General features: G+C 35.7%; 1 protein-coding gene across 18 annotated transcripts in view; it reads right to left on the bottom strand.

The window, feature by feature from the left end:
• Nucleotides 1-25,786, bottom strand: part of Epha5 (EPH receptor A5) — a 307,513-nt gene that overhangs the window by 235,552 nt on the left and 46,175 nt on the right. For all 18 annotated transcript variants that reach the window (XM_048446301.3, XM_085691710.2, XM_048446300.3 and 15 more), the window contains exon 3: nucleotides 1,095-1,758. In XM_048446301.3, coding sequence (XP_048302258.2) covers nucleotides 1,095-1,758 — 664 coding nt within the window. The remainder of the gene's footprint in view (nucleotides 1-1,094; nucleotides 1,759-25,786) is intronic.

The following is a 25,786-nucleotide window of genomic DNA, read 5'->3' as shown; positions in this document are numbered from 1 at the left end:
CTCTAGATCTATGATCAATTGAAATCAAACTTGACCAAGATGGGTAGTATAGCACATATACAAGGAACTTAGGAAATAAGAATAACTAGCTAGCTATCAGAAGGGAGTGAGGGTCTGCTCAGTATAACGTTTCGCCTCAGAAAACACACACAAACCTCTTGTTATCTACTTAAAATTAAGAAACCATGTTGAAAACTATATGAAGCCCATAAGAGCACACATTTCCGAAGGGGGAAAAATGTGTTTCCTTATACACTGTTCTCCACTTTGTCATAAAGTGCTACCCTGCTTTAAAAAGTCATTGATAAATACCCAAGTCTAAAAAGTCAACTTACCATATTGTGGGCAAAGTGAGAGCATTTCAAATGAATGAGGAAGCATGCATGATCAAGTTTCAATTTAAAAGAAAAATTAAAGTAGAAAAAAAAATCTCCAAGTGCAAATTGCTTTGAAATGACCTTTCTGTATTGACTCTGTCTCCAAACAGTTATTTTCATGGGGCACTGCTTATTATGCACTTAAAATTGATCTATAAATTTTGAAAAGCAAGCATATAATTGCAACCATATGTAAACAGCGTAGTAAGCTACGTCCTTGGAGATGACAAATGTTTTTTCTGAGAAGTTCATGTGGCTGAACCCATTTTCAAAGAATTTTTAAATGGAAGTTTAAAGCTTGCCAGGACAAATTTCCCCTAAGATTTTTATATTTTAATTCTGTACATCAAAACAAGGATAGAAATAACTTCACGACAGCAAGCCACAGTGGTAGACAGACAACAATCCTACAATGGATGCTAGCAGGCCATCGGTTGTGCCAACCACAATAAAACGTCTGAGCAGGAGGTGAATATGAGACATCGTACCAAAATTCACACTCTGAGCATTAAATATGTATACCCAATAAAGTAGTGCATTAAATCTTTCATCATTGCTTGAAAGTCTTTGACATTCAGAGAAGGAAGAAATAAAGCTTGAAGAGACACAATCTCCAAAAATTACCAAAATAAAAGTTAACTTGTAATTAATGCAGGAAATAGACACACATGATGCAAGAGAAACACAAAGCCAACACAAATCACAGGAAAAGCTTACCTTGGCAGGTGCCATTTTTCTCTTCATATCCGGCCTTGCACATGCATTTCCCAATGGGAACCAGCCACTCTCCTTCAGCACTGCAGTGCATTTTGGGAGGATCATCTGTCACAGAATGGTTGACACAGGAACCTGACACCTCTAACAACTGCGAAGAATCAGCCCCAGTGATGGTGTCCGGGAAGATGGCCAAGTGTCTTACCACAGAAGGACATTTTTTATAGTACACACGCACAGACACTAGAGCAATGCAAGCCCCGACGTCTTGGAAAGCGAGATAAAATCCCTTCTTACTCAGAGGTCCTACATCTCTGACCTCCGTATTGAGTTTCATGACACGGTCTCCAAGATCTAGTTCTGTAAAGCTCTCATCAGCAGCAATGGTATCAATCTTGATGTACTGGTTCTCTTTAACGTTCCTTCCATTCTCATCATCGGATTCAAAATAATACATGTTAAATGTCTCCTTACATGTGCCCAGGCCTCCAGGAAGGCTGTTGCAATCCCTTAGAGTAAATTTGAGTTCAATAAAGATTCTGGAAGCACCTTCATTGGATATCCAACTTGTCAACAGCCAATTATTCTGATTCTGTTCCATAACTCTGCATACTTGGTATGTGTGGATAGGGGCATAGTTTTCATCAACTTCGCCAATCTCTTCCCACTGTAAAAGAGAAAATAGAGAGGTGTGAGAAAAACTAAAAACTCAGAAAGAAAAAAGAAAATAACACACACAAAATAATACAATGTAATTTTCCAAAATATTCCAAGAAATATATGTACTTTCATACATATCATTGAAAGAGTTTGGGAAGAACAGATGCGCAAAAGCATTTTGATTTCCTGGATTTCACATTAAGAATTCAATCTGAGGTCTGATATTGCTAAGAATATACTCTCCCACTAAGCTACAATTTATACCCCCATTTGTTGTGTACATCATTGGATTAAGCCAAAGATGGGAAAATGTGAATGAAATGCCCCAAAGAGGAAAAAAAAAATTAGGATAAAAATTTTAGATATTTATATTTACTGAACAGAAAGAATGAAAGCGGATTAGATAGAACAAAGGTAATTCTCTAAAAAAACATTAAAATTATCTCTAAAATTTCTATGTGCTAAAAATTTGATCCAGGCTATATAGCTATTTAGAAAATATTGGTATAGTGAAGAGTTAGCGATATAACTAGGGGAAAAAATATTATTTTGATAAATGAATATAGCAAAATACTTGACTACTACTGACATATTGATATACCCATAGATGAGTACACCACTCAACCCTCATTAGAGAAGCTTCTCGCAGTAGACGGCAATTAACAAAGAGACCTACCGCTGTACAATGTGTAGAGATTGAGAGATTTTAGAGCACTCTGTGCTATATAGGCTTTTTGTCTGTTAGTTTGTTTTTTATTTTTTATTATTTATTTATTCATTTATTTACAAAAAATTTCCACTTCCTCCCCTCCTCCCAATACCCTCCCACTCTCCCCCACTCCCTCTCCTCCTCCCTCTCCAGTCCCAAGGGCAGTCAGGGCCTCCTGCCCCGTGAGAAGTCCAAGTTCCTCCCCCCTCCCTCCAGGTCCAGGAAGGTGAGCATCCAAACAGACCAGGATCCCAGAAAGCCAGCAGCACATGCAGACGAAACAAGACCCAGCACCATTGTCAATGGCCTCCCAGTCAGGCCCCATGTCAGCCACATTCAGAGAATCCAACCCGATCACATGCTCGTTCAGTCCCAGTCCAGCTGGCCTTGGTGAGCTCCCATTAGATCAGTCCCCTTATATCAGTGGGTGAACGCACCCTTCACGGTCCTGACTTCCTTTTTCATGTTCTCCATCCTTCTGCTCCTCATTTGGACCTTGGGGGCTCAGTCCAATGCTGTCAAAGCCTTTCCCTCAAGGGTATGTAGGGGAAAAAAGATTATAAGACCCAGAGGTGGTGGATGACTCTTAAGAAGCAATGTCTTCCATACACAATAGGACTGATGTACATGTGAACTCACAAAGACTGTGACAGCACACAAGACCTGCACAGGTTCAAACCAGACAAAATCTCAGCACTGAGAAGAGGAAGTGGGCACAAAGACACACTCCTAGTCAAAAAGCTATTCACAACCCTGACCTGATGAGAAGGAAAAATCTGTTTCCTTCTCATCGCCAGTGGGGTATCACATTCTGAGAATAGGCTCTATGCCCAGATATAATTGACCAATAAAGAAAAAAAACCTATATATTAGAGGTTGGCTTTTTTGCTTCATTTTGTTTGTGTATTGTTGTCTTAATTTGTTTTTGTTTGTTTTGACTGCTGATTGCAGAGATTTTTTTTTTTTTGAGAGGGAGAAAGATCAGGGAGCTGAGCAGGAACTGGTAGCAGTTAAGGGAGAGGAAGAAATATGCTCAAAATATATTGCATGAAAAAAAATAAGTAGAAGAAAACAAAATAATTGAGGCCTGGAGAGATGTCATTAATTCATTTCACAGTTTCCTTCAAAGGGAATGAGAGGGTCTAGTCTTTTCTTTTCCTCTGGTGTATTCTGGTCAAGTAAGCAGTCTTTCTCTGTCACATACCCTTGCCAGCATTGCTGGTCAGTCTCAGAGAAGTGAGACCCAATTGATCAAAGACCAAATTCATTACAACTTAAAATTGAGATTTAACTTTTTGTTCTATGATTTAACTACAGCAGGTATATGTTTTAGTAGCTGAAAGGAAACAAGGTAAATAAAGTTTAAGTGGAATAAAGCATAATATAAAAAAAAGAGACCAGAGAACAGCAAGCACACGGAAGAAAGATATTTAAGAAACAGGAACTTATTTAATATTGTCATCTTGGAAATCACATATCAATATAATAAAATTTGAAAGTAAATCTATTAACTCAAAATTAATAATAAATATGTAATCTTATGTATTGACTCCAAAACATATCTTAGTCAAAGAGAACTTATAAATAATTTATCCCCGCCAAAATACTCCCACCTTTAGAATATCAAGATACCAGATTCCAGAACAGCACATCACAGAAATTCATTGCTTCAACACATCAGTTGAATTTAAGAATTTTGTAAGCTTGTACAGAACCTATTTGAACATAACTCTGCAAAATTAAGTTTTTTTAATATTCTAGAAGTACAACAAGCAATGAATATTGCTGACTTTCAATAAATAGAGAATATATAGCTTCAGACGTTAGATATTACACATAAACCCAGAGAAATTTATTTCTGCGAATCTGAAATTAAAGATAGCATTGTTTTTTCATTCTTTTCAGTTGGCAGAAATGTAAAAAATGTAGAATCAAATAGATGGAAATATTTTTATACTTCAGATGCCTACCTAAAAATTTTAGCTGCCCTCAGACAGACACATGTAAAAGGTGGGAAGGACATAAAACTTTTGAGTGGCAAATTCACAAGAGAAACCCATGGACATCATGAGAACAACTTTGCCAGTGTGTGTCATCAGAGGGCTAGATTCTTTCATTCTGTATCATTTTTTTTCTGTTTAAAATGAATATCAACTTTGCTTAGCCACTGATTCTACAGCAGCTATTTGGGCATTCTAATAACAAGCTGCTTATATATTAGTCTACAAGCAATTTTAGTTTAGATTCTATATTATAAATCATCTCTTCATGTCATGATCAATATTTAAAGTAAAAGAACTAAAAACAAAAAGGTGAACAATAAATTTACCACAATATGAGTTAAATGGTGTGTTTTGTATTAGTACAGGGGAATATAAAATGATAAAGAAAAGGAAATGAAAATATTATTGCTTAAATATTCATTTTCTTTCATGATACTCTTTCAAACAAAGCATAATCTAGGTCCAGACAAGGTCCAGAAGGATGAAGTTACAAGTAGAGTAACATAAAATACAAGGAGCCTCTGACATCAGAAACCAAGGCAGTCACAGCCCTTTAGAGCAAAGAAGAAATACTAAGTGCAAGCCACACAGCAGTTGACAGGGCAGCTGTGTGCTCTTGCTTCAGGTGCCAATTTACAAATATGTGTATGAACGTCTTATTGCTTTGAATTGTTTCAATTAATGGGAAACTATTTAGAATCTATTTTGGTACGATTTTATTTATTTATAGTTTTCCAGCATAAAACTGTAGGTTCACAATGTATGTTTCAATGAACAAAGAGACAACTTTAAACATTTTGACAAAAAAGATTCCAAGCAGGGACTATCAAGATTTCCCATGCCTGTTCTCAGTTAAACAAATATGTTTAAGAATTAATAAATATTTTATTTATTTTTGATTATCTAAAATAATCTCAAATCTGGCAGTTTTGCTCCTCTTAGCATAAGAAATAATATTTCTGATCTGAGAAAAAGAATAAAAAATAAAAACAGGTATGGTGAAGAAACAAAACAAACAGAATAAAATAAAATAATGATGAAAATATCATTCATCAAGAACTCAGGAAAAGGATAGGTAAATTCCAAGTTACTTTTACAAAAGGCATATCAAGGAGATTGTAGTAATTTAATGAAAGCTGTGAAAAGTTTATGTTCAGTGTTTCTGGATGAACTATGATTTTGTGACCACTTGATATTAGTAAGGTGGACAAAAATCTGTCTTTCCAGATCAGGGCAATTCCCCAAGGTCTATACTCTAAGTCCATGTTCTTCTCTCTAGTTGTTTTCTGCTTATTTCCTATGTGTTTGCCTTAAAATTTAAGTTCCTGCTAAACATATAGCTTAGTCTGGCATGACATCTCTCCCAAGTGCTGATGGCTTTTTAACTTTTCTCAGGCTTGAAAAACTCCTACGAAGTTGTATTCTTCTCTCACCCTGCTGAGGCTCTCATGTCACCCACACTCACCAGGAAACTGATTCACTATTTTATATGTGTGGCATAAATTCTTCTCCCTTTCTCCGTAACTATAAGAACGCTTTTCTTTGGTCTACTCTGCCTTCTTAAGCGTCTTGCCTGGAGCACCGGCTATCTCCTGCTTCACCATGACTCTCATGACCAATCCAGCAGCGCATGCATTGTACTGCGCTGCGCTGCACTGCGTTCTTTCCCATTAACACAGGAAAATACTCAGGGCACAAAGTTTAGGCTCCAGTCTTCCTTTAGATTGTGCTCCCAAATCCATACTGAGAAGCATTGTGGAATGGAATTGATTCTGACCTTTACGCTGTCAGAGGTTACAGTTCCGTTTTCATTATTTTATTTCTATTTATCTTTCTTCTACATCAAGGAATTAATCAATTCCTTGAGGTCAAGGAACAGTGGTAAGAAACTCCACAGTCAGCCTCTGGATAAAGATGCTTGATTGTCATTGTTCAGTGGGAAATTGTGCCTTGCAGTTCAATTTTAGTGTTAAAAATTCTGCTTTCTCAATGTATAAATTGGGATCCAGTAACTGGCACGTAGGCTCTGTAAACTGAGTTGAGAACTGAAGTTATCTACTGTGATCAGTTAAAAATACTAATGTCCAGTCTATAAAAAAAAAGAAAAAGAAAAGTAGGAAAAACAGGAAGAGTCTAAATATCAGATGTTCTAACTATTTCAGAAATAAAACATCTGAGGAGCAGAAACAAGAATGGACCTTTTAAAGCACACATAAGTGCACATTCCATCTGACCAAGTTGTCTGTCCAGATCTAAGTCTATCTTCCGGGCATACCTCTCCTTCACCTGAGGATTCCCTTAGAGGATTCCTCCATTCACTACACTACTTACTATGTAATTTTAGAAGGATGAACAATTAAAAGTACAATTATGATTCAGGGTGGAAAAGTGTATGTCTTAGTTAGGATTACTATTTCTGTGATGTAACATCACAAGCAAATGAATTTGGGTTGCAAAGAGTTATTTGGCTTATACTTCTACATATCAGACTATCACTGAAGGAAGTCAGGGCAGAAACTCAAACAGGACAGGAAACTGGAGGCAGGATCTGATGCAGAGGCCACGAACGGCTTGTTTGTTCTTCTTTCTCATAGAACCTAATACCATAAACCACTGGTGTTGGAGTTACACCACCGACAATGGGGTGCACTTTCCTCTCTAAGTCACTAGTTAAGAAAATGTCTCAGAGAATCGCCTACAACCTGATACATGGAGGCATTGTCTCAACTGAGTTTCCCTCCTCTCTGTTGACTCTAGTTTGTGTCATGGTGATATAAAAGGACCCAGTACAGTGAGATATCAGTCTAATATGCTTTTTTTCATATATTTATTGCTTTTTAAATTTCTTAAAATTGATAGCAAGCCATTTCTCACAGGAAAATGCTATAAAACTAAAATGCTATAACATGAATAGAATCTCAATCTCAAGTCAGTAAGCATTTGCAGTGGTTTACCCAAATGTTCAAGCTATAAAGAGTCAAAAATGAGAAATTTTTGTCTTGGGTCATCATTTCTTGAAAAAATATTGCAATTTCAAAATAGTTCTAGAATTTATAGAGATCTCAATGCTTACATACTAGAGGAAGAAAATAGATGCAGATCCATTTTTGATCGTTTTTGTACAAACAATTTTATGCAGAGAACAACCTCAGAGACTACAACCACACTGCTTTGTGGAAAGCAAGCACAGGCCATAAATAAATTACGCTAATAACTGCCAAATTATCCAAGATCATAGCTCTGATTTCAACAAGTGCATTTGGTTTTATGAGATCGATTTTATTTCATTTGTCTAGATGTATTCATTTTTTTCACTTTATTAAAAATATATTTCCTCCAAATAAGCACATTTTGTTTATAATTCTCTCTGAGAATTTTTCTTTTGTTTTTTAAAAACAATCTTTTTTAAATTTTATATCCCAATTCCAGTTCCCTCTTCCTCATTCTTCCCACTCTCTCCACCTTCCCATCCTCTCCTCAGAGAAGGTGAGGCCTCCCGTGAGGTGTCAAGGAAATACGTCTAGATGCGTTCATTTTATATGTATGTGCAACATGTGCACCTCTGGCCTCACTACAGGTCAGAGCCTCTGAAATTGAAGCCCAAAAAGACTGTGAATCACTATGTGTGTGCTGACAATCAAACCCAGGTTATCAGCAAAAAAAAATTCTGTTGAGTCATTGCTATAACTGTAAAGATTAAAATTTTAGTGAATAAAATATAGAGTCATCTGAGGTAATTTTCACCAACAAAACAGGAAACTTTTCAATGTTTATAGAATCAGATTATTTTTTTATTTCATAGAAAATAGTTTTTATTTCATTAAAAAACAGTTTCTTGTTTAATTTTCTGATTTTTGGCAACTCAACAGGCAAATGAAACATCTTTGGTTATGTAAAAACTCCAAAGGAAAAAGATTTAATAATAAAACACTTAACACAATTCCTATTTCTTAAAATCAATCTCTCCAATAGTTACAGTTCTTTGGTAAAACAATTGTGATAAAATGTTCAACGTCTAGCATGAAAAACATAAACCCAATTTTTTTCTTTTCTTCAGTAATATGTTAGTGATAAAAAGCCTTTCATCAAGTAAACTTTGAGTTTCTTGAAACATCTTTAAATTAATGAGTACAATATAATACCATTGCTAGTATGACTCAATTTTCTATGTATAAAATTAAACTGAAGTTGATTATTCCACTGCCTATGGACTAATGCAGATATTTATGATCTTGAATTTAATTCATGGCATGAAGAAAATCATTAAGAAATAAATTCAGTCTTTGAAGCTTATATGAGAATTTACATATGGAAATTCATTTGTAATTGGCTATCTATATAAAACCATATGTGTGAATGACAAAGAAGCGTTTTTTCCTTACCCTCGCTCTGCTTTAATGTTTCACTTAGCAAATATTCTTAAATTGTTTATTATTCATTATTTATGCTGAAAAGATATGACTTATAAATAAAAAAGCTGCTCAGGAAAGACTTGTGATAGAAATAGATGTAAGTAGACACATTGTTATAATTCAGGTTGAAAGATAACATTCAGTAGCAGCATGCTTTGCATATGTGAGTCCCTGAGACCTTGAAATGCATTCTAAATGACACAAAAAAATCATGCCTCCAGAAAGTTATGATTTGACCAGGAAATTATTTCTTAATTAAGTTATATGATGAATATACCATAAAATATAAAATTAAGAGCTAAACACCAAATATAAAATCATTAACTTTAAAAAGAGATATTATACCATTTTACGTTCTATAAAATACCAAAATATTTTATGAATATTTCATTTTTGAAAGCCTCATATTTATCCTTGAAAAACTCTTATTAATAAAATAATTTATATCATATGAACTTGTTAATAATAATTTTAGAATACAGCATGGTCTAAGTGAATATGAATATCTGAAATTAACAAATTAATAAACTGAAAAACCTTAAATAATCTCATCCACATCCTCTTAAAAACCCACCGATTTCCTATGGTGCATATCATGTAATTTTTCAGTGACTTTGTGCCGTGAGTTGTGACTTCATAAGTAGCGGCTTAAGTCAAAAAGGGTTACAAAGCCGTGATTCAGTTCACTGTAATATTGCCGCAATATTGCAGACATTTGCACACTGAGGTTTCACAGCACAGATTTTCTATGAGAAAATGCCAAGAGGTAGTCAAACACTTGTTATCAGGAGGAACAAACTATCTCTTGTTGTTATATCTCAAAAGTTTATATAACACGGTGCTTATGTCTTTTTTAAAATGTCTGTGACCTCATTTATATATGTGTTTACCATAGAAACGCAATTGTATTACTGGTGTAATAGCGAACTACTGCAGCCACTGTGTAAATCTGCATGGAAGTGCTTCAAAGACTAAGCCAGTGCTACCATATAAATTAGCTGTCCCACAACCGGAAATAGAATCAAAATAATCTCGTCCATCATACTATGAAGAACATTTCTCACCCATGTTTACTGTGGCACTATTTATCCCAGGAAAGTTATGAAGCAGACTAGATATTCCTCACCAAATGAATTAATGAAGGAAAGACAGTATAGAGATAGAATTTAATTTTATTCAAGAATAGAGAATAGAATGGTGACATTTGCAGGAAAATGGGTAGAACTAAGACAATTATGCTAAATGAAATTAATCAGACTCAGAAAGACAAATATGGCATGTTTTCTCTAACCTTCAGGATCTAGATACAGATGTGTGTGTGTGTGTGTGAGAGAGAAAGAGAGAGAGAGAGAGAGAGAGAGAGAGAGAGAGAGAGAGAGAGAGAGGAGGGGGAGAAGCTAGGAAAACTAGAAGCTAGGTACTAGGAAAAGGGGCAAAAGTTCAAGAAGGACAGAGAGTAACGTAATAAATATGAGATAAAAGCAGAATGGTAGACTACTTACCCCTTGCTCCCCTCGCCACTTGTGGCTGGCATGCCCCACATCATAAATAGTATATCCATAATCCATAAATGACGTGGGACATGCCAGCAACAAGTGGCAAGGGGAGCAAGGAGTAAGGAATCAGGAAGATAAACAAGCATAAGGTATAAGGCATGGAAATGCCAAAGTAAAGTTAGTACTTTGAATGGCAATCAAAAAAAATGATGGAATACAGATTTATTGCTGAGATTTTATAGCCTAAAAAGAGAGGGAGGACTGGGATGGGGAGGAATACTGCGGCCAGGATGTATAGTAGATAAATAAATTGATTTTTCAAAAAGTGAAAAAAAAGTCTTCATCTCTCAAGATGTCCTAGGAGCACATGTACCTAATACTACCATAACTACTGGGAAGTGTTGCTCTGTGACAGAACATGCAAGAACAGAGGGAATATTAGTAATATTCACTTGTGTCTATTCTCAGTAACATGTGCAACTCAAAAGGGACACAATTGTATTCATTAATCTAAATGCTATCATGTCATAGACAACTGTAAAGTCTTTAGGGAAACTTTTTTTTCAGAGCAATATGAAAGCACCAGTAAATAGAAAAAAATATACTTATGATTCAACTTAACAAAATAAAGTACATTAACGTTGGTGTGCTTACTGTTTCAGATGAAATAAATACAATTATTTTCTTGCTATTGCCAACAACGAGAAGAATGAAAGGTTTCAGTAAATTGTTTGTGACTCTGATTATTGCATTCAGTTTATGAAATATATCTGAAAATATGATGTTGTGCCTGCCCACTACTCTTCTCTCTGTTCTTGATTTTCACTAAATAATATTATACTTTATAGCCCAGGTAGTGACAACAGCAGCCATAAATCAATTCCATATTTTACATTAATCATGTTCTTGTAATCAGTGGCTATTCAATACAAATCTCCATCTCATTTTTTTTGTTGTTGGGAAACAACCACATTAAGGCTGTGAGTTTATTCACGTTTAAGTGATTATAGAGCCATAACAGAGACTCAGTCCCTCGTCCTCAGGCCACAGAAGGATTAATGAAATCCTTGGAAATAGTCGCTTTTTACTGTCAGGGGGGCTTGGCAGTCAGCAACTACATGCACATCCATAGGGACGGCATTATTTTCAGAATTCCAGTGCTTTTATGCTTGAGGTAAAAAGAGATGAAAAAACAGCTGTAGGTCCATTGCAACTCTCATTTCATGCATACATTTGGCATATTTGTCCTTAACCAAAACAATATACATGCACCTGCGCACATGTGTGTGCACACACTCACATGTACCCACACAAACGTTTACACATCCTTCTTATTGAGGAAAAAGTGACTTGTTAACAAAAGCCTGCACATGCAAGTGTAACAAGTCTAGTGATTGCTGTTCAATAATAATTTCACGTCTTGGTGTTGCTGCTCACATTTCTTTCCTTCTCCTGGGTCTGTATATACAGTGTGTGTATATGCTTACTGACACAAGTGGGGCACATTTGTCTGCAGGAACATCTCTCTCAGTTTCTCTGTCTCTGTCTCGATGTTGTTTGTGTGTGTGTGTGTTCACATGCATGCATGTGGGTATGTGTGTGTGAGAGTGTGTATTTAGGGCCTAGGCAGGAAAGAATCATCCTTGATTGCTGTACCATCTGATAATTTGAGGCACAATCCCTTAATTAAACCCAGAGCTTACCTATACAGTTCATTTCGCTACTCAGCTTGCTTTGAGGATTTTCTGTCTATACCTTCCAAGGTTGGAATTACAGATTGGACACTTTGCCCTCCCAGCATTTACTGGGTTCTGGAAATTGAATGCAAGTACTTGTGCTTGTGCGGAGAGACCCTAAGCTGCTGGGCCATTCCTGAGCCCAGGGCTTCTAATTTCATAACTGGCATAACTGAAAAAAAACATGTTGAAAGTAATCAAAGGAATATAGCTCATCAGATACATGGAAACATAATAAACTGATTCCTCAGCAGAAGACATGAAAGTTTTAAGAGGATGAAATATATATCTAAAGGGCTAAATAGTGAAATTAATCAACAAATAACACCATATCCTTCAAGCTTTTATAAAAGTGACTCAAATTCATCAAAGAAAATGAGTAAGTCAATTACCAAATAAAGACAAGAACAGTGGTATTGTTACAAAGAATAAACAGATAGCAAATAAGGACAAAAAATATTCTAATGTCACCAGACATAAGATAAACTCATGTTGTTGTGAGATACCAAATTTACTCATATTTATAGTGCTGTGATTGAACCTATGACATCAAATATTTCAGACAAAGGATGGATTACTTAACTTTGCCTTCACCCCAGAAAGAAAAATATAATTTTAAAATCCTAGATCTGCACTGGTCATGCACTGGTAGCAGAAATGGAAAGGAGTTCTTCTGCTCAAGAAAATAGGGAGTTCTCTCGTAGTTGAGAAGAAATTGCTGCACAATGCAGAAAAGGTATGCCTTTTGCTGCAATGGCATAGAATAAAGGCACTTGCCCTACAAGTCTCCAAACTTGAGTCTGATGTCTCACAAATGATAAAAGAAAGAGCTGACACCACAATGCTATCCTCTCTCCTTCTTCATGTGTACACAAATACACAAAAGCCATGCAAACATTTATGACAACTTTCCTCCCAAACAGTGAAAACCAGTACCAGTTTGAAAGACCTCTAGCCAGCAAGCATTAAACAAACTTTAAGACAAATGTACTCTGTATCTATAAAATATAGTGAGTTATAGTCCAGAGAGTTATTCTTTTTAAATAGCATCATCATTTATTGATTCTTTGGAAATTCCACATCATGCACCCCAACTCCACTCACCTCCCAGTCCTTCCATATCCTCTTCTCAATCCCCAATCTATATCATCCCAAAGAACCCGCCTCAAAATTAACTAAAAGCAAAGCAAAACAACAAAAATCACACCCTGCTCTTCCTGTCTTTCCTCTCTCCAACACCTCCTCATTTGTCCTAGTGGCACACCTTACACCATTTTGTTCAATCAGCCTCACATGACATGTTCAAAGCAATGAGTCATTGGTCTGGCTTATGGCCTCTGGCCTCTGGCACATTATAACTGAACTCTCACCTGAATATATCTCACCTGATATAACTGAATATCTCACTTGGATATCCTACTGTTGCCTCAAGTCATGAGAATCCTGCAGCTATCATTCAACAGGATTACCTTCTTCATGCACTCCAGCAGGTCATAGATGAGTAGATGTTGGGGTGCGGGGGCAATCCTAGGTCCAGAATGTGGGTCTTTTTGGCAGCGGAGCTGGTCAGTCCAGGCCACCGGGACCACTCTGCTCAGGCAAGGGGCGAAGTCAGCTTTCTTCTGCCCATGCCATCAGGGTCAGTTCTCCCATACCTCTGGTGAGGGGTTGGATCCTGTACGGGAACTCTTCTGTGAGGGATAGAATCTGCTCTTCTGTTGCAGGGTCTAACTTGTGGCAGGTCGAGCTATCATAGGGTCAGTGAAGGGCTGGGCCAGCTCAGCACAGCTCTCCGATTTCAAAGCACATGGTTCTTATGAACCATGGTAACGGTAACACAGCCATGGACATCAATATAGACCCCAGCAGCAGTGGGATTACTGACTCAGACACAGCTCTAGCTGCAGCCAGGACCTGGATGACACCATGGCCCCAGGTGGCAGTACAGGTCACTCAGATTCGTATGGTTCAAGCAGTATCATGGCTCTCTGACACCAACATGGACTCAGGTGACTGACAAGACCCCAGGTATCCTCAATGCCTTCAGTGGTTACTGAAGCCATGGACATCAACACAGACTCTTGTAAGGATAGGGCCATGAACCAAACAGACATGGCCTTTGGGTCCAGTTCAGGTCCACATATCATTATGGATCTGGGTAGCAGCATAGGCCACTCCGATCAGCATGGCCCTGGAGGCATCATGGCTCTTAGTCATCAATATATCACAGGTGTTGGCACAGAAACCCAGGCATCCTTGTGGTCTTTGGTGGCAACATGGGTCAAGGATTTTAACACAGACCCCTGCTCTCGAAGGACCATGGACCCAAACATGGCCGTTGGCAGCAGCCTTGGCCTGAATATCACCCTGGCCCTGGGAGACAAGCAAGTCGCCAACATCAGCCTGTTTGTCACTGCCTTCTCTCCTTCAATTCTGCCTCTTTCCATAGCACATGAACCCTCTGCTTCTCTTTCTCTCCCATTTCTCCACCGTATATTCGCTCATCACAATGGTGCCTACCTGCCCAGTTCCATAAGACTTGCCTGTTGGTATCATTAACGAGCCCGAGCAGAGTGGCACCAGGGTGGCCTGTGAATGTCCTCAGTGAGTCCAGACTGTGAGAACCCAACCTGACATACAGATGGCTTCAGTGTGTCTTGTCTGTGAGGCCCCAGCGTGGCCTGGGGATGCCTTCAGTGAGTCTGGACTTTAAGTACCCAGGCAGGCCTATGGATGTTTTCCAGCAACCTGAGCTGGTGTTTCAGAATTAGAGATGGAGCATGAAGCAGCAAAAAAGGCATGGTGGCAGTCACACTAGGACATCTTTTATTATCACATACTATTTTTTATTTCTGTGTAATATCATAGCATTTGCATATTTACACAGGTTTTGTCATGTTCACATAGACTACACACACACACAAAACACATGCCAATACAAGAGAAAGAAAACTGGAAAGATAGATGAAATATCAAAAATAAAATTCCAAGTTGATTCCATGTGCTACTAATAGTGAATATTGATAATATTGGAAGTAATATTTATCTAACTTCAAAGATTATAATTCAACTCTTCATAGCATTATGTTTTGCAAATATATACATTGAATTCATATGATTTATAAAGTTACAACATAAATCTCCTTATTTATATTCCTATGTTATTTATTACAATCATTCATATTTGATAGCTCTTATATTCAAAACACATAGACTCATCCTAGAAATCATTAAACTTACGAGGAAATATTATGATTTTGACTAATTGCTTAGGTTGTGGTCACTTAGTGAGGCAACCTACAAAAATTTATTAAATTCTGTTCACTCTGTGCACATATTTTTCTTCATTTCTATTTTTTTCCCAGCATCAATTTTCACACTTGTATCCCTGATTGGTTCATTTTTCATTCAATCACAAACAAACCCAGTTTTTAAATCCTCTCTCTATGTCTTTTAAACTTGTTGAACATTCAGTGCAAAATGATAGAAGATTGAAAATATGTATATGAGATTGTGTAAAAGAGCAGATGGATAAATGGATTTACTTAGAATCATTTGCTTTACTCTTCCTGCTTAGCTAGATGTACTGTGATCTAAAGCAAGGAAAGAACAGACGTTTTGAGTGACAGTCACTTCTCTCACCTTTTATTAGAAGTTATTTAGTCAAAGAGCACTTGGCATATCAACTCGGAAATGTTGCCAGCCTTTTGCTCTATCCCCTATTTCTTTCCTTTCGATAATAACACCGACCAGAAAACTAACAGAGAAAGAACGAGAAGGTTAAACTCAATCCTGTCACAGGTTGTTAGGAGTTGACAGCCGCAGGAATGGTTTTGTAGTGGAGAGAATTGAATCGCATTGAAGAGTTCTACTTGAAGCACTATGAATTCCATTTCTCTCTGGGTTCCTGGTTTGTAATTTCGCTTGGAAAGTTACAGTTGGAAGGACCGTGGAGATATCCAAGGACCATTTTTTTCCCTTAAATCATCAAAGTGTAATATTTCAAAACAAATGTTTTATATAAATAAAATTGAAGTTTCTATGTGATGTTATTGAAGCCTGCTTGAGCCATATTTAAGTCATGTTAAGCTATATGTAAAATTTCTATCTCATCACAAAATAAAATATTTTCAGGCTAAATGTAAAGTTCAAAATCTTGGATAAACTCTCTGCCCCTTAACTCTTAACAGAACCTGGTTCTTTACGGCCTCAGTTGGTTTATGTCCATTCACCAGACACAAATGCTCAATCAATATACTAAGCATAAAATTACTAACATACTTAATTACTAGAAAAATAAAATGTGAAATACTTATTAGGAAATGTTTTAAAGAGTGAAGAATTGTTTCATAGACAGAAGTATTCATAATTAATAGTTCATTTAAATTAGACTTCTCAATGTACTTTTCATTCATTGATCATCATATGAACTTTCAAGATGGTACTCTTAGTGTTAATAAGCAAAGACTGCTATCTTTCTTGAAGAGATAGCTTAGGGCTCCACAGAGACTTACTGCAGACAGAATTAATTTTTGCAATGATTTTTATAGAAAAGTAAATAGGCTACAGATGTGCTAACTTTTCTTCTCTATGGTGAGAAACCAGACATTCAAATTCACTGGGTAAATGATTTATAATTCTGTTTACTCTCCACTTGAAATATTCCATTCATAATCACACAGAGCAGATAAAGTGAAGGTTTTGCTCTAGTTACATAACTTTGCCCCAAAGGGACCACAAAGACACATTAATCACATTGACCTCCCAACACAAGTGCCTGGGTTTAGTCAGCAATACAGCACTTCATAGGCACTTGAAAGTACCTGGCACAGACATTTTAGGCTTTATGTAATGGCAGAACTTTCTTTTCTGTATCTGAGAAGCTGCAGTTCAGTCTTTCACAAGTATTACACACACGTCCACACACAGAGAGAGACAAACAGGGATTCATAAAGACATTTATCTAAGTATTATATTTTGTTAGGAGGTACTAAGAGAGAAAGTAAGATATTTATTTGATAATAGAATGTAATTTATACTTTATTCAAAGTCAGTATCTGACAGTATATAAGTAAAAAAAACACTACACATCATCAAATATTTGAGATTAAACTTTAATTTAACAATTCTGAAAGTGTTATCACAATGAAAAATGAGTGATGACTAATTTTTTCTCTTTAAGTCAGTTTCAACCATTTTTAACCCAAAATGCTGACAGAATTAAACATTCAGCAATATATATTCTGAGTAAGTCTCATTAATATAAATAGGCCAGATATTCATGAGGATCTATGTGCAAAGAATTCTCATTCAAATTAATGGGTCAAGCTTAAATAAAACTCTACCCAGAAAATAGTAGCTTAGTATTCTAAATACAGAGCTGTAACTGTTTCTTCTTCTTCCTCCTCCTCCTCTTCTGTTTCCTCCTCCTTCTTTATCTTTTTTCTCCTCCTACTCCTATTTATCTTTTTCTTCCTTTTTTCTCTAAAAATACCTAGTCATTCTCATTTTCTTCAGTTCTTCCATTCTAAATGTATCTTAACATTATAAACTTCTGCTAAGAAAGGAGATTTTTTTCCCCATTGAAAATGGCCAGTTGGAGGCTTTATAAAGTGTTAAATACAAGAATTGAAGCTTATTAAAAATACCCAAATGAAATCAAAGCATACAGTTTGGTGATAAGAATTCTTCCTAGGGACCCAGTGAAAAGTTCTGCGATATAGGAAGACATTTTGAACTTAGAAGAAGGAAGTATAGTTTTTATTTGGAAAAGCATACATATGTGCATTTTTTTTGCCTGCAGAGTAAAATGTGGGGCCTGATTATGAGGGGAGTTCACATACATCCTCCCACATCAGTAATACTATAATCACACAGTATTTTCTGAGCTGAACAATCATTTATTCTGTGACCTATCAGAATTCTTAATAAAATAAATAGACTAGGTGTCAAGTTATGGTCATGAAAAATGACCCTATATTTACTTCGAAGAAATTTGGAATGACTAAAAACACAGCAAACGAATGCATAACAAGTTTAACACAAAAGAAAATAGCCGTGATAGAATAAAGCTCATGTTTAGATGAGTTGTTCAGTTTTTGATGTTTTCCTCCTGAGAACACTCTGAAAAATCATCAGAACCCAAAAGGAGTAAACATCATGGTGGTCAGATATGGGGGAGACAACAGCAGTGCCACACCATGATGAAAGTGGGAATCATAATAGCCATGCATATTGATTCACCCAGTGAGACTCAGTAAGAGCAAGTTGTTGTCTAGTTTTATAGGTTGTTTTCTCCTTAGACTGAAATGATGGAAAGTTTAGCTGTAATCCGTCAACTTACAATGTATATCATTATTATCAAGTTTATGCACTAAGTATTATTTTATAAAACTAATAAATAGTAACAAAATAGGAAAACACCTAAACTAAATTACAGTCCAAGAAAATAAATAACTTTTGGAACTAGAAATATATTTCCTGTGTCCTGGATATAAGGCATGAATTCAAATGTGTGGTTATTTCCAGAAAGTTTTTGCATGGGGTTTCTAGCAAATACACCTAAATTTCTGGCAACTTATGATGCTTCTCAGTATCTAAACTCATGCTTCTGTGTGGCATCCTGTATGTGAATATGATTCTGAGTGTATCTGAGATGTGCAAAATCAAAGGGGAGGTGTGCTGGGCAAGAATATCACCACAGATACTCTGAATTCAAAGGAGAGTCAACAGTAGTTCATTTGACTAAGTTTTGATAAAGCCTATTAAAAACTCAGATGAAACTCTGGAGGTTTAAGGTGTTATATCAAGCCCTAGTTTCTCTTGACATCTTTATATTAGTCCTGTGTAATTGTGGTCTATCCAGCTTATTTGTTTTATAAAAAAGTAACTTTCTTCTATTTAGAATCAAATACAAGCAGTATTTGATTTGGTATACTCTTCAAAGGTAAACTGTATACTTATAACAATTTTTTATTAAATCTGCCAACTAGTTTCCTGGTAGAAACACTAAATTTGTAATAACAAAAACATTATAGCACTACACTTTTAAAATATTCACTATTATTAGTGTTAATATACTAGTTTTCTTACATAAAGACCTATGTGTGTTAATCACAGTGTTCATATTCAACAGGCAACATGGAATCTGAGCAAGAAGCAAAGTGGTTTTGTCTGAAAATGAAGGTACAAATTTTACATCACCCAAAGTTCAGTTAATAGACAATGTCTAAGTATTCACCAACGACTAAGAAATAAGACATTTCTAAGTACATCAAAAACAAAGTTTGTTTAATATAATTATATATTCTTTATTTGGGCAAGTTTATGCTCATATTTTACTTATAGGACTATCTTTTTAATAAAACAGTAACTATCAAAGAGTGAAATGTCTGACACTTTAATCCATTCAGAGTTTTGACTTCTAAATTTGAATTACTGGTTCATGAACAATATAGGTCTTCTCAAATTCTAGGAGGTTTTTATTGCCTGTTTATGTCTTGCTTGTGGAGATATGGGGAAAACACGATGGTTGCTAGAATGGACTTGATGTAGCTTCTGAGGAAAGCTGTGTAGAGTGTTAAACCAACAAGACTGTGTAGCTTTAACTACCAATAAGAGCAGAATGATTGCCATTTCATTCTGCATGTCTGAAAACTGTCAACTTGTATATTAATATTTAACTTAAGAGCAGATTGTAGTTACATGACAATCTTAACTGATTTAAATGACATCGTTTTAAGTATAGGAAGCATGGAAAAGCTAGCATTTCCATAAGGCTATTAGAGAACCTATCTAAACTTAGAGGTCTTATCTCCTTCACAAACTCTTTTGATAAGAAAGGATGGGTTCCTAGACCACAAGTCTCACAAAAGGCCATCAAACTATGTCACATGAATGGAAACCTTTACAATTATAGTCACATCCAGAGCTATAATTTAAGATGTACAGTGTTTATTAATTTTTTTCAAAAATTTTAGATACCAGTACCACATAGTTCTATAAATAAGGAAACATTTCCTTTCCTGTCTGAATGTTATATTAACTAATTATTATTATTATAATTATTCATCCAGCAATTATGTTGATTACCTACCACACTATGGAGATACTACATGAAACAAAAAAAAAATTCTATTCATCTCACGTATTATAAGCTTTCATGATGAAGAACTGAAATTTGTTTGTCCTGAGTCTCTGTGGTAGATTAATTTGGTCAAAAATGGCTCTTATGTCATCAATTACTTTGCAGTCTTGTGTAAATATCATTCTAAATTAAGAGTCCATCTTTGGTCATCAATTCTTAGCCAACCACAGGAGGTAAATCTGCTTCAATCAGCCAGATACTGAAATCATGATTGTTGATTGAGATGGGTTGAATGCATAGGGCCAGGACAGAAAGGAAGGCTGAGGCCATATGTGGCTAACATTGCAGTGAATTTACAGGGTTGTGACCTATAGCAGCAATGGAATATTCAGATTAACATTTCTTAAGGCCCAAAAACTCCTGTTTCTGGGAAGAATATTATAAGATATTATAGACAAATGTCCCCAGCCATTCAGCTGTATAAGAACACAAAATAGCTAGCAAACCTTCAGAGGTACTAATGTCCTTGCCTTTAAAATGATTAACTGAGAAACCATTATGGTTTAAACAATGTCATTTAACAGAAGACATTCTGCAGGATACAGAAAAAAAAGTGACTGACAAACTGCCAGTGTAGGTGGAACTGTCTTTGAAATTTCCTGCTACATTTGAAAGTCTGCTGGATATTATTGGCCTGTAGGCTAAAGATGAATGCCCCAATGGTACAGAAGAACTTTGAGTGACTGTCCAGGTATTGAGATGTCTCTGACAATTCTAGAGTTTTGGAAATTTCTTACAAAGTACTTCCTGTTTCCTTAAGTAATATTATATCCTTCTGGATTCTTTAATGGGGTTGAAAAATAGATAGTTATAATTAAAGTTTTCCTTAGTTATGATAAAAGATAAAGTAGATATAAATATTGTAACAGTAATTCTTTCTTGACACCTGTTTTGTTATATGTAATTTTATTATGTTAAAGTTAAGACATTCTTTTTTATTTAAACAGAAAAGTGTATATGGTGTGGGATTTCCCTCTGTATGCTGTGACTACCATTGGTTAATAAAGAAACTGTTTTAGGCCTTCATAGGGCGGAATATAGGTAGCCAGGGAAAACTAAACTCAATGCAGGGAGAAAGAAGGTGGAATCAGAGAAACAATGAAGCCCTGCTGGAGACAGATGCTTGGGATGAAATATTACCCAGTAAACTACAGCCATGTGGTGATACACAGATTAATAGAAGTGGGTTAAATTAGTATGTAAGAGCTAGTAAATAAGAAGCTAGCAATGACAAGCCAAACAGTGATTTAATTAATACAGTTTCTGTGTGGTTATTTCGGGAGCCTAGATGGCCAGGAAATGAACAAGCAGCCATGCAGCCTCTTACCACACATGACTCATAATCAAACTCTGTCAGTAGACATCTTTGACTATACATGATCAAGTTACTTTTGTATGTCACATTTTTCTTGGGCAATAGATATTGCCTACACTTTCTGGGATTTAACGTTATGATCTTTGATTTGGAATGGTGACAAGGTATGAAATTTTTTTCTTGCTACAGTAATTATTAAAATTAATTAATCTTCAGTATTATTTTAAAAACCAGAAAATTAATAAGAATTCGTAATGATATAACATATAATACAATGTCAAACTTTTGTGAAATGCTCTAAAGTGTACATAAATTGTCTATTGCTCTATAAGATTAATTTATTAGGTGGAAAATCACAGGGTTTGGATATTCTAAGTATATTCAGAACTTCTCTTAGTGGAGACTCAGTAATGTAAAATTTGGACTCAGTAACTTTACAGAGTGTCTGAGTAGAACAGTTTTTCCTAATGATAAAATGGTAATAGATTGTGTGTTTCTATGTTATATGATAAAATCACATGAAAAGTTTCATGGAGGGTAGGATTATTCATCTAACTCTTACAGATAGATTAATCAAATACTTTTTCAATGAAAAAAATAACAGTACCATCACATATAGCATAATAAATAATGGAAATGCAAAGTTTAATTTGATGAAATTAATAAATCTTAAGGTCACTTAGAAAATGTTCAATGATACATTTGTGTGTAGGATCACCAAATAATGACAAGTGTTGAAAAACAGTAAACACTCACTGTAATGTAGCTACATCCACATCCTAGAACTGAACAGAAATAGACTTACTTAGGCATGTATGGCAGGGGAAGTATTTCTAAATTTCAAGGTATAATAAAATGTTTCTTGGATTATTTTAATTAGAAAAATTTCATCCCACTTAGAAAGACTGACACTTCTTGTAGAGTTGCCATTGCTCAAGATCTTACACATCACTTGATGTAGAAACTCATTTAAGACTAAGTTTGAGACACATGAATGTCAATGTAAGAAGTTTGACTTGTAGTTATTGAAAAGCAGACTTTCTTTGCAATAGTAAAAAACTCTTTATTTTATTATAGAAGTTAGTCTTTTAAACTTAATTTTATGTTTTTCATAATATTTGACTACATTTGAAGGTAGATAAATTTAAGAAGACCAAATACTGAGATTAACTAAAAATAATCTTAAAAATTCAGTGGACAACATAAATATATAAAAATCAATACCTTAGAGGGTAACAAAAAAACCCTCAAAACTGAAATAAACAATCATTTCAGATACCAGAGTTTCTTTTTACATGCGCTTTTAATGAACTAAGATATCACATAATTTAAATTTAATTAAGAACACCGTTTTTTAACTTCTTTTGTCACAGAATATGTTAAATTTTATATCACATAAAATTTGGCATGCTAAAAAATGATATGTTAAGATTAGATAAAAGTATAGATGGGGCAACCAAGCAGGAAGTAGTGATGAGGTGATGAAAACAGAATTCTGGGCACTGGAAAGCTCAGTCTGCAGTCATCATTCAGCTGCAGAGGAAGCAAGATGAGTTTGCCTCACTAATAAACATACCAATCCATGTGGCTAACATAGACAGAAATAATAGGCTAATTTAAGATTTAGGAATTAATTAGTAGGAAGCCTGAGCTAGTAGGCCAACAAGTTTATAATTAATGTAGGCCTCTGTGCATTTCTTTAGGATGAATGGCTGCCAGACTGGGTGGGACAGAAACCTCTATCTAAAGCAGAGGTCGTCTATTTCTTAGGAAAGGCCATTTCTAAACTGTGTTATCAGTAAAATTTTTCTTTATTACTGTGCTTGAAATTGCCCACAATGCAATACCTATTTTAACTCATAACTGCAAGATATAAACTAATTTGGGATTCTATGAACTTATTTAATTGATTTTCAGATACAATCATCTGGGGTTGTTAACAGGCATTGGGTATTTGTTTAAAATGTATTTCAGCAATCTAGTATATAGTGGTCATGCGATTGTAAATAGAGTCAAATGTAAATCATTGCTCAGATTTTCCACTAACAACAGAAATAAGAATCTACTCAGATAATTAAGCAACACAACAATACTTTTTTATATTTTAGAAATAATGTAAGGAATCATAATTTATCATAAATAGCTCTTGATTACTTTATATATCAATAATTTGTGACTCAAAGCTCATTTGTAGTATACTATTAATTTTATTTGTATAAAATACATTGAAAAACCCAGAATTTATATTTATATGGTTACACAATACTGGTTGAATCATTTATATTCTGAGTGCCTAGCAAAATTCTAGCATCTAGTATATTAAATTATTCCTTATATAAATAGATTGACCTTAAAACTATATAAAGAAGTGCCATTTACAGAGCATGACTTAACTCCTCATAAAGGAAACTTCTACTTATAACAAAGTCCACTGCTGAAATCTTCAATCAAAAAATGCAGATTTGTGGAGCTCATTCTCAGATGGATACATCAACAGAACACTGCTAAACCTAAGACTCAGAGGACATTGAAGAAGAGTGGGCACAAAGAATGTTAAGATCCAGAAGGCCAGAGAGTTTCTGTGAAATTTTATCTCCTAATATTATCAGAAGCTTATGTACATAATGTGTCCCCATTATGACTTCCCAAATGTGAGTTAACTAAGGAGTACACCAGATGACTTGCAAAAATGGACAGGAAAAATCCCACAGTATTTGACACTACATAAAGAACTAAAAGCAAGCTGTGGAAAGCTATTGGAGAAGTGGTTTTCACAGGGAAAAACACCACCGATTGGTGTCCAGTGCTAAGCAGTAATCTCTGAAAATGCTCATACAAGTCACATAATGAACCCTAATATTTAGGACTATATAAATGTATACATATGTATTTATGCATGTGATAGCAATTAGTAAAAAGAGAGGCCATGGATTTGAAAGTATGGAAGGGAGTATATGAACGGGTTTGGAGAGCAAAAGGGGAACAGAGAAATGCTGTAATTATAGTATCAAAATAAAATTAAAAGCAAAGCATGACACCAAATTTAGATGAAAACACAAATTTCAGATCAAAGTAGCACAGAGAACAAGCATTTACTCATCAATGGACTTAAGGAAGTGAATTGCATGGAGCTTTACATACCTGCCATCTATGTCCTACTATAGAAACATAGAGGTAATAACAGAGACTACTACTAAGAGCATGCACTTAATAAAAGGTTTAAATCATTGTTTTTTATTAATTTATTTATTTGTTTATAAAAATGTCCACTTCCTCCCCTCCTCCCTATACCCTCCCATTCCCCCCACTCTCTCTTCTCCTCCCCCCCACTCCCTCTCCTCTTCCCTCTCCAGTCCTAAGAGCAGTCAGGGTTTCCTGCCCTGTGGGAAGTCCTCCCCTCTCCCTCCAGATCTACGAAGGTGAGCATCCAAACAAACTAGGATCCCAAAAAGTCAGTACAAGCAGACAAAACAAGACCCAGTGCCATTGTCAATGGCTTCTCAGTCAGCCCCCATGTCAGTCACATTTAGAGACTCTGGTTTGATCACATGCTCGTTCAGTCCCAGTCCAGCTGGCCTTGGTGAGCTCTCATTAGATCAGTCCCCTTGTATCAGAGGGTGAACGCCCCCCCCCCACGGTCCTAATTTCCTTTTTCATGTTCTCTCTCCTTCTGCTCCTCATTAGGACCTTGGGGGCTCAGTCCAGTGCTCCAATGTGGGTCTCCATCTCTATCTCCATCTATCGTCAGATGAGGGTTCCCTCTAGTCCTGCCTTTCTTGCTCACGTTCTCCCTCCATCTGCTTCTCATTTGGACCTAGGGAGTTAAGTCCAGTGTTCCAATGTGCGTCTCTGACTCTGTTTAAATATATTTGTTTATAAAAGCAGGCAGCCTCTCCAGTCGGGCTCCAACCTGTCACTGCACATCTGTAATGAAAAAATGGGAAAACCAGATAGGACCCCTGAAGTATGTGAGAATCTATGTCCAGATTGTAATTACCAAGAGAAAGATGCTGGGTTTTAGCTTTCATATTTCCAAGTATTTGTAGGAAAATGATTCTATGGTCCTGGTCTATATATTATTAAAGTGAATTTTAAATGTTTCTGTATTTGTTAAAGCCCTTAATTCAGAAAAGTCTGGGTTAACTGAGAAATAGTTTTATTTTGAATATTTAATCAATTACTTTAATTTTTTGTGTGTGTACTGGTGTGCTTTTGTAT

The sequence above is a fragment of the Myodes glareolus genome, chromosome 8 (genome assembly GCF_982192425.1).
Source record: "Myodes glareolus chromosome 8, mMyoGla1.1, whole genome shotgun sequence".
Taxonomy (NCBI): domain Eukaryota; kingdom Metazoa; phylum Chordata; class Mammalia; order Rodentia; family Cricetidae; genus Myodes; species Myodes glareolus.
Note: the sequence above shows the minus strand (reverse complement) of the source record. Positions and strands in the feature narration are given on the sequence as shown.